Source organism: Habropoda laboriosa, unplaced genomic scaffold (genome assembly GCF_001263275.1).
Source record: "Habropoda laboriosa isolate 0110345459 unplaced genomic scaffold, ASM126327v1 scaffold334, whole genome shotgun sequence".
Classification (NCBI taxonomy): Eukaryota; Metazoa; Arthropoda; class Insecta; order Hymenoptera; family Apidae; genus Habropoda; species Habropoda laboriosa.
The window spans coordinates 175,987-187,393 of NW_017100493.1; the positions used below are offsets into that span (position 1 = coordinate 175,987).

The window sequence follows — 11,407 nt, forward strand, 5'->3', positions numbered from 1 at the left end:
CTCACCATGTTAAAAAAAATTTCAGATGAAAGAAAATTTTTCTATTATGAATTGTCGAGCCGTGAAATCTCGTAAAAGAAACCGAGTGGTGTAACGTTACACGCTTGACCGACAGCGAGCGAGATAACATAGGCGCAGCAATGACGCAGCCTAGGCGTAGGACCATCTATACTGACACTTGTAGAATCCAAACTGACTGACACTTGTAGAGAATTTACTGTATTGAACAGATTCACGTCAAATTTTGCATGGCTATATAGTACACCATGACGCAGTTTTTGATATGGCGGATTGCTTAGTTAATTTGTAGTTTCTTTTTTATCGCATAAAAAAGGGCAAAATATTCGAAAATTGAAATTTTCATTCAACAGCTTTAAAAATCAACTTTTTTCAAATCGGCCACGTCAGAAACAGCATTTGTTAATATATTTTAAGAAATTAATTTGTTTTTTGCTCTGAGGTAAAAGTTGTTTACGTAGGAGTGGGCACCATAAGTCACCGTAGCGAATAACGCATTTGGAACTAGCTCCTATAGCTCTAATATGTTATTGATATTTTCACATAAAAAAAAATTAATTATTATAGCCAAAGATAAGATCCAATTAATGAAACAATTACGAATACAATAATGTTTATACTTTCTTAATAAAAAATTCTAAAAGAACGTGAATTATTAGGCCTCTCCAGCTGTATATTCCCCCTTAGCACGTTCTCTACCAGACCATTTTAAGCAAACTTTTAGAATGACCCCAACAATTTTTTTTTCTTTTTCCTTAAATCACTTTTTCATCATTTTGTATGACAGTTTTCATAATTTTCAGTTTATTCAGCACGTTTTGAAAAGTGGGTCACATAGGCCTAATGAGCCATTCATTTTCTTCCTGGACCGTGTCACATACACTACCGGCCAAAAGTTTGGAATCACTGAGCATTGCAATTTACACAAAAATTTCCAGAAAAATGTCAGCGACTTTGAGAATTTTTTATTGCTCGAATCAATCGATATGAGACAAATTGATAAATGTAGAATTGAGATAAACTTCAAATCTATAAAACAGTTAGCAGCAGATTTAATATCGATGAAAAGTGGGAGGTGATTCCAAACTTTTGGCCGGTAGTGTACATACATATATGAATGATATCTTTGTTATCAGTACTCAATAACTTCTATATCCCTATTTTCTTCCTTTTTCTTTACCCACTTATAATTAGAATTACAAGGAATACTTATAGTAATTGTAACAGTCTTCCAATGCAGATTATGTTCTTTTTTCTAAAACCCGACGTAGAATAAGCACCGTATTTGTTAAAATAAATACTGCAGTTATTTTGAAGAAATAAATACTTTTACGAACGGCAAATATAAAGCACTGGGTACATTATGTATTATCTAAACTGTTATTATCTATGTTGAACTATATTATCTAAGGACATCATAGTATATGATAAAAAAAGCTACGCTGCGGCCCAGAAAGTATGAGCGACACGGCTATAAAGAATAAATCCCTGTCACTCGTATACGAGTGACGCGGTACATTGCAAAAGAACAGTGTCACTCATATATATGAATGAAGTTGTAGAGAACGTGTTAAGTACACAAATCGATGCAGTTTCTCATCCTCTATAAAAAAATATTAAGATACTTTTATATCTTTAAAAGTCTTTTCCTCTTTATGTTTGTTCAATTACTTCGGGATGTCAACATACATAAAGCGCGCGCACAAATTTCGTTAGATGCTAATGCAATAGCATACACAAAGTGAGGCAGGACGCGTGGTAAAACCAGGCAAAGAGTGATTCTACATGTAAATAAACCGATTTACGTTTATCTTCTGAAGTCTCGTTTTCGAGAAAATCAAGTTTGAGTATCTATCGAGTACGCGTACATTTGACTATCTCCGGTCTTCGTGTTTGTACTAATAAACAGTGTCAATGTCATGATAAGTACTAATAATACGTTTATTAATGAGTTTACTGGTTTACATGTACTGAATGAACTGCTGAAAGTGACGTCCTTGTTCACGTACATAAATTCCTGTTCTTCGAATCAGAGAGTCGTGAACTGATGCCCCACTATTAAAATAAAAGTGTGAGCAGAAGTAACAGACTGTTGGGAATATTTATATTCAATTTTCTCGAAAGTTAAGTTTCTTATAAAAAAATTGTATTCCTTATTTTTACATGTAGAATCGCCTTCTACCCAGTTATATTAAGCGTCCTACCTCATCCTGTATATGTGTATACATTAATAAGATTTTAATAACACTTACCCAGTCTTTAAAAACAAAGCCTAAAACACCGGCAGCCACCTCCATTAATAATAACAACGCCAGGAATATCGCATACTGCAATGAATTCATATAAAATAATACGTTAATAAATTTGACTTTCAATATATCAAATTAGAAATAAATAAGTTACCGTTGAAATAGGTTTTAATGAACTTTCAATGTAGAAATCAATGTAATAAAATAAGAGGTATGAAAAAGATGATTTCATGTATTAGTTAATACATCAGTTGTTCTTTTTTCTTGAAGAAAATCTTCATGTGCCAGAACTATTAAGGTAATAATGAATAATTAAATAACAATAACGTGTACAAAGTAATGAAAATAAAATAAACTATTTTAAACGATTGAGTTTCAATTAATTAGAAAGTTGGTACTATTATCCAGTTCATGAACGACTTATACGGTTCACATACTAAAAATTCCTGGGGAAATAAATGAATTGCTTGCTACATTCAAATATTACACGTGTTGTGCTTGAAGTAAAGAAAAGTAACGCACTAGTGTTGACTATGTAACTTTCTTCGAATATACTAGCGATACAATTAAATTGACTGCGTGCGCCAGACATATGGAGTATAGTCGATGGAAGAAATATAGCGAAGCCGTAAAATCGGTCAAGCGCCAAAGTTCACACGTTTAAGTATATCGACAAGCGAATCGACAGAAACCTGAGAAGATAAGGACCTGAAACCTCACTTAGGGCCGCATGAAGTATGCCTTAGCTTTAATTCAGTCCTAATCGAAAAACGAAAAATGCCGCATTTGACCCTGGGTATTTTTGCATCAATCTATGCCGTTACTTAATGCTTTAATTTACGACCTCACTATATTTCTTCCACCGACTATACACCAACCTTACAAAACAGAGGAGAAATATTAGCAGGATTATGTTTTAATTGCTACCGTTTCGTGTAACCTCTTAGTAGCATATTATCTATGATCTACAATCCGTTCAACGAGTCAAGCCAGTGGAGGTAAACAAACGCACGTGACTGAGACAGGAGCCTATTCAGATACTGTAAAACTAAAGAGAAGTCGAAGCAAGCCCTAACAATGATCTATGTAAATTCGCTCCTGAACTATCGTTCGCTAGCCAATAGCTGGAGTCCCTTGCATCTATCACGTGCTTGGTAGGCGAATGTTTTGTTTACCTCTACTGAAGTATTCGTTTGCGTACCCAGAAATACATCTTGTCTTTAGCATTGCGTACTTTAGTTTTGCCGACATTCCATCGTGTCAGTAACAATACCGATACTAAAAGTTGGTGATGTACAGTCGATGGAACCGATATAGTGAGATCGTAAAATCATCAGTCATGCATCAAAGTATGTATGTATACAGCAATAGAAGAATCAATTCCTGAGCGAGGCACGAACTCATTATCTCCCTCGAATTGCTGTTTTGGCGATTGGATTGCGTGTACTTATACTGACGCCTGACTGATTTTACGTCCTCACTATATCGATTCCACCTACACTACGAGGAGATTGCACGGCCAGACTTGTACCTCATTGCCTTATCATTTTTTAGCATCGTTCTTACATACTGATGCATCACCGCATTATCTCTTGAGGGATATCGTTCCAAAACCGACGAAGTGTATCTCTCAATGTTTACAATATTATAGGAGGTTTTTCCAAACTTCTCAATCTTGGGTTACTTTAGTGCCGGTAGCACACTGTCGTCGTCAACAAACCCTTACCGAACCTCGTTCTATTCTTCCACGCGAACTTTCCCTTTTCCAAGAGGTTTTTCCAAACTTCTCAATCTTGGGTTATTTTAGTGCCGACAGCACACTTTCCATTCAAAGTACTGTGGCGGGTACGTCGTCGTCAACAAACCCTTACCGAACCTCGTTCTATTCTTCCACGCGAACTTTCCCTTTTCCAACTCCTTCAGATTTTAGTTTCCGTTCTTTTGTCTCTCCCCGGGTTAAGACTTGCCTTCGTCCTCGAGTAGCCTAAGAAGCGCACATGTGGCATCCAGGTTCGCACGAGGACGAACGAATTTTCCGTTTCCACCACTTTCTCCACTTCTATCTTTATCTATCGCTACTCCTGTCTCCCTGTCCTGACAATATAAAAACCCAGTACGCCTACACCTCCGAGAGTTTGTTCCTTTACCGACCATCGCGACGTACCCGCCGAACCGCTGCCACCAGGACAATTAGCAAAGTAAACGATTGTATTTGCTGGACCAATTGTACGCCGACCATACAGTTATACTTTAATAAATTGAGGTGAAAACAGTGTAACGACGTACCTCACCCACCTCAAGTTCACTGTTCACGAAAATGTCTACACTGCCAGTGAACACTAGTGTGTACCTGGCATGAGGCATTTCGTATCATCGGTTCGATTCAGCATGTACGATCGCTACTGCATTCATACAGTACCCCACCACAGGATCTTTGCTCAAGTAGGATATCGAAGTAGGATAAGAACATCGCTGTGCGCTCGAGTTTGTCTGACCACTTCACGTAGAGCAACTTCGAAATCGGTCCAGTGAACACTAGTGTGTACCTGGCATGAGGCATTTCGTATCATCGGTTCGATTCAGCATGTACGATCGCTACTGCATTCATACAGTACCCCACCACAGGATCTTTGCTCAAGTAGGATATCGAAGTAGGGTAAGAACATCGCTGTGCGCTCGAGTTTGTCTGACCACTTCACGTAGAGCAACTTCGAAATCGGTCCTGCTCTACGTCCATAGTCAAGGCACCCTCTGTATTTCTTCGCTGTTGCTTCCGTAGATTCGGTATGGAGGCTCCGATCTCACAGTTGTAAATTTAATATTATATGAAGAAAAATATTAGATTGCAACGACGTTCCTCGCCCACCTCAGTACAATAAAACTGCGACAAAAAATCGTACATCAAGTTTTAAGGGGTCGTTGCAAAAAGAAGGCCTTAATCTTCAAATTCATGATGATTTGAGTCGCGAGAAAAATGTTTTATATTCCGCACAGTCGTTTGATTTTGGAAAATTTTCGAGAAAAAAAACCATCTTGACTTTCCTGTCCCGCTTTCAGATTAAAAAATCAAATTACTAGGGAAATTCGACAACCTGAAAATTCAAAAAAATTTGAAACTTTGCAAAAATGTAGTTCAAGTGACGCTGACAACGAAACCACTTTTTATTTTAACAATGAAATCGTCCTGGGGGTGAAAATATGTCCTCAAAGAAATTGTCAGTTTTCATATTATCGTGAATATTTACAAAACCGTACAAGATATGAAAAAAAAAAAGTTAAATTCAAAGTTGTACGGTTTTTGATGACCTATATTGTGACGATAAAGAATTTTCGAAAAAAGGGTAGTGCGGGTAAAGAAGAAAAAAATGTTTTTCGAAAATTCTTTGCAACCACGATGTAGGACATCGAAAACCACATAACTTCGAGTTTACCCTTTTTTTTCCATATTTTGTACGGTTTCGTAAATATTCACGATAACTTGCACGATTCCATTGCCGAAACGAAAAATAGTTTCGTTATTAGTGTCACTTGAACTGCATTTTTACAAAGTTTAAAATTTTTTTGAATCTTTGTTAGCAAGGTGAAAGGGGAGACTTCGCTATTTGAACCCCAGGCGGATTATTGTACGACTTTTTTTCACCAAGTGATAACAATTCAAAAATCAACAATTTTTCGACAAAAGTTTCGTGATCCTTTGATTTTGCCGCCAAGTATAGTTTGAGGATTAATTGTTGTCATGTGCAGTGTACTATAATGTTTTAGTTAATTTATTGTATGATTTTCCCTCAATACAAGATTGTAAATGATATAATAACATAAATGATATAAATGATATAAATCCCCTCAATGATCACACTTGTCGCTGATCACACATTGTACTTTTTGTTAGGCGGTATGTAAATCACACATTTCCTGAAAGATGAATCACTGAACCAGACGCATGAATTTAAAACCTTCACTTCTTTCATGGGGTTACGGTAAAAACTTTTTGTTGGAAAACTACAATAATAGATAAAAAATACCTGTGGATTAACTTGAGCAGAGCAAAACATTTTTTACAAGATACATAGTTCCTTTATACGGAGATGTCAAGCGTTTAGATAAATAAAATGGAGGATATGTGTAATATTTATTAGAAAGAGTCGAGAGATAATTACGGTAAGATAAAATCGATCCTTTAACAGTATTCGTTGAGCGAAAGAAGTAAACCACTTGTGTTACAAAAACAGAAAATCGCCTCTATCACCGACAATATTAATTTTTCAACTTATGTTTATTAAATCCTTTTTCCTCACTTTAATGAGTACCTAGGCGCGTCACAAGTGCATAATAGCCTCGGTGTATTACGCAAAGAGTTACTATGTGCTTTCTCGGAAACTGTGAAAGACAGCAAGGAAATACATTCACTTTTTATATTTAGTTGGAATTTTTTAAATTACACTTAAGGTACTATCGATGGTCTCGAAGGAAAAGTTCAATGTGGCTACTTCATTATTGCATGTTTGGATAACGTTTAATACGACAACATTTATTTAACATTTTTTCATACTTTGCATAATTAACGGATTACAACAGAAATATTTTTCAGTTATTGTAAAAAAAAGATATGTACAGAGTATTCTGCTATTCACTGGTCTCTTTATAGACCATAATTAAGGACGTAAAATAAAGAAAAAAATATAATATCAAAATGAATCATAAATGGATTAATAAGATGTATGTAAAGGTAGACAAAGCAAAGAAGAGGCTTCCGGCGGAACATAGTGTCAGAAAAGAGGAGATGGAGGAGAAACTGTGATGTTTTCGGTGTTAATCAGCCAGTAGTGATAGAGATAAACGATAAACGACGATAGAGCACCGCATGTGCAGTCGATAACATAAATTTCGAGGCCCGGAAACGATGGCTGTCCTTTCATGCTGATATCACCACAGACGAGATATAAAGTAGACCACTAATCCAATGTATTTTTTTGCCACATAACCACAGGCACAGACGAGGTACAGGATAGACATTGCACCTAATGTATTTTTGTGTCCAACGTTCTACAATACCGATCGTGCAAAAAATCAGAGTTTTTGTTATGCCCTCTACAATATAAAGTGGTGAGTTTAGGAATTACATACAATCCAATCATCAAAGGTGGTAAAATCGATAGATGTACAAAATCCTCTTTTATTAAATTTGCATATAAAGATACATACATTCATTAGATTGCTTACGTAAATATTGCATTATCTACTAAAAAAACAATTACGTTACGTTTTCATTTATAATTTCACAGTTACGTTTAATTCCAATTCCAACCACTACTAATGTTGTACTCTTATTCCATTCTGAATCGGTAACGTTGGTAGCGACACGAAAATGGTAAGGATCTTCTCGGCCCTAAAACACCGGACAAAAAATCCCATAAGATGCAAGGTCTATCCTGTACATCGTCTGTGATATAAGGTAGACCAATCATCTTATGGGACTTTTTGTCACACGATCTGAAATACCGACATCATCCAAAACTACAGGTATTAAATCGCACTGTACAGTTAAGAACGGTCATTTTAACAAGTGCACAGCGGAAAACGATCGATACTGCTCGTGTATACATTGTTACTGTGTTGTTAATATACACTTCGATCCCAAAACGCATATGTGTGACTGAATCCATTCTGATTCATCCTGAGATTCAAAATTTTGTCTCCTGCATTATTTAAAATAACAAATGCCAAGTGTTCTTGATTTCAATTCCTACCACTAATAGCACAGTGATATAATACCAGTCCCAGTGGATACAGTAGAATGACGGTAACAGGATTCTAGGATCCCGAGGTCGTGTGACAAAAAAAAAAATACATTGGATGAGTAGTCTACTCTATATCTCGTCTGTAGTCTGTGCTTTAAAATTTCCTGATCCTTCAAGCAGCGCGCTACATTATCGACGGCTAATGAAAAACCATTTTCTTTTACCTAAACCAGAACTTACCTTCCAACAGAGACAGTGCAAGACCGTACAGTAGTGATGACGTGTGTATCTATCTACAGCTCCTGGCCAAAAAATTAGGCTCACTCACAATTTCCAACATCGTGTTTTAACAATATATGGAAGTCATAAACACTGTCTTTCTGCCTTATTACATAACTGTGTGTGAACGGATATCTCAGTATGCATACAGTTGCGGTAATTAATTTCCGGCCACTTTTAGAACAGTATAACTTTTTTAAAATTGGACCAAACGACTTGAATTTTTTTGAGAAGTTAGAAGGGTTAATTCACTAGATGACGTGTACAAAAAATTTTGAAAAAATTGCAATTTGTGGGCATCGCGAAGAAAATTGTCAAGGTCTCTGAACTTGTGAAAATTTAAAACACGTTTTATAGATTTATGTCGATTATATACATGCTGAAAATTTCAACGAAATTGGATGATGCAGAAACAAGCGACAGGCATCGAAAAACATAAGAATCTTCAGATTTATTACAGTTATAGGCCGAAACCGTATGTTCTAAATTTTCACAACAAACTCAGACCGGAAATTAATGACCGCAACTGTATGCGTACTGAAATATCAGTTCATACACAGATATGGCAGAAAGACTTCCATATATTGTCAAAACACGAAAGATGTTGAAAATTGTGAACGACCCTATTTTTTCGTCAGGGGCTGTGCTTCCGTCAGAAGCCTTTGCTTTGTCAACCTTTACGTATTCAAAGTAACCGAACATTTCAACTAATGATCTAAATTGATCAAAAGAATTTTCTATGAAGTAGACCATTTGAGGTTAGCTAGATCGTCTCTCAAGACATACATTTTTCATCATCTTTTTAAATAATTCTATGCCAGTATTATTGGAAGATATTTCGCTGGTAATAAGGAGAACGTGCGATTTCAACACGATGAAGCTCCTGCACACTGTACCATACAATGAGAGAATACCAAAATCCGTGAATACAACCTGCGAATTATGCTCCAATAAAATGACCTACATAACCAAATATATATGTATATGTCACCATTAGAATTTTATTTTTAGAAATACAGCAGGAAATTTACTCTCGTGAATTTTAAAATCGTAAAAAATGCTACATTTGTTGTGAGTAAAAATATTGCGTCAAATTTTGATATCAATTTCTTGCATTTGGAAACTGTAATATTTTATTTTTTTCGGTGCCTTCTCATTCTTGTTCTTCTGTTCCAAATGTTTCTATTACCCTTAACAGTATACGTAACTCTATCATGACTTAATGTTGCAATTCGAATATATTGGATTGTCCAATAATTTCGTCGAGTTTTCGCCATGAATTCGAGCAGTTTGGGGCGCGGTGCAACCTCCATTAAACTCGAATAACAGAGGGTGTCAATAATGTTCGTGCTTATTAATTTGGCATTCCATAATTTTAAGTTTAAAGCAAAAAATGGAAAAGCAAATAAGAAAAATTTTAACGTAATAAACTAGAGGAACTTACAGTCTTTAAAATAGTATGAACACGAATCCAAAATTCAACTTTTGCTGACTCAAAATGTTTACCTAACGAAAATAACATGAACTTATTAGACAACCCAATATATGTGAAGATTTTCTAATTTTGAACAAGCTACAGTTTTGGATTATCGTTTAAAATTTGAATCCATCCAATGTATAGTCATTTCAAGGAAGCTTCTCCGGAAAGTAAGACCATATTGTACCCCCACGAAAAAACTGTCACAAGTCGAAAACATGAAATTTTTGAGGAAACTGAAAAGAAAATTTCTGTTTAGAAAATCACTCGATTACAGCATGACTAAACATACGTCTGCTAATATTTACACAAAAATCGCTTCTTTAAGTTTCCTAAAAGTAATATGGGTATTAACTTTTACACAACGTACGTTAAAAGCAACCCCTATTGTGATTTGTGTCATTTTTTCTGTTTTATATCTACAAATTTTTTCAGTTGAGATATTTTCATAAGTAATAAACTACAATATTATTTTGCGTTTCTTAATAAAATAACAATACAAACAGAACTGAGGTACTTGTATGATTTTCGTTCAGCAATGAATCCCATAGAATTGTGAAATTTTAGCCGAAAAATTATGAAAAATATTTGGTAATTACAATTTACAAAGAGGCACACCTCATCGATTTCGATGACGTTCAGATATGTTGTCAAGGTCGGTGTCCTGAGTAACTTTGCTTATACATATAACCACCGGTCGGTGTTAGTTTCCGAGATATTCTCGAAAAATTGCAGTTCAATTTACATTACGATTACGGACGCTTGACGGCGGATGTACTTTTGTATAACCCAACCTAAACCTAACTTATTGACGATAATCATTTTGAACATAAATAAGAAAGAAAAATCAATGGGTTATAGGTTGGGGCAAATTAATATCCGGCCGTCGCGCCGTGAAGCGGCCGACAACTCTAGCGTGAAATAATTTTCGATTTAGTGTAGAACAATATATGCGTGAAGCTAACTGAAAACTAATCTAAACCTGCCCCAAACATACCTCAAGTATCTGAAAAACTAATGTATAGTGGGTGATTAAATTATTAGAGCCACAATACGAAAAATTTGTTTTTTGTTTTTCTGTAGAAATAAAATCACAATATCAAGGTTTTCACACTAAATAATTTTTAATTAACAATTGTTCACTAAAGATATACAAAACAGTTAAACTTAGCTTATGTAGTTATAAAAAATACAGTTAAGAAGTAACAATAAAATGAGTATATGGTAGCGCTACCTTTTGCTGCAATTACAGCCTTGATTCTTTCTTCGATACATTTTAAGTAATTTACTATGCGTTATAAGTAGTAGAAACACTGCAAGAAAAATTCAAATGCTCAAGATCTATAAACCAAGAAAACTGTAACACGTGGTTCTCAAGAGGCGATTTGCAGTACTGATACAAAATAACGCCCATATGACAGATAATACAGTAAATTCTCTACAAGTGTCAGTCAGTTTGGATTCTACAAGTGTCAGTATAGATGGTCCTACGCCTAGGCTACGTCATTGCTGCGCCTATGTTATCTCGCTCGCTGTCAGTCACCACTCGGTTTCTTTTACGAGATTTCACGGCTCGACAATTCATAATAGAAAAATATAATTTCTTTAATTTTACTTTTTTTCATCTGAAATTTTTTTTAACATGT

General features: G+C 35.4%; 1 protein-coding gene across 1 annotated transcript in view; it reads right to left on the reverse strand.

The window, feature by feature from the left end:
- LOC108576078 (tetraspanin-17) overlaps positions 1–11,407 on the reverse strand; it is a 56,447-nt gene that overhangs the window by 35,590 nt on the left and 9,450 nt on the right. Inside the window, exon 3 of the mRNA XM_017938999.1 lies at positions 2,271–2,345. Within this exon, the coding sequence (XP_017794488.1) occupies positions 2,271–2,345 (75 nt within the window). The remainder of the gene's footprint in view (positions 1–2,270; positions 2,346–11,407) is intronic.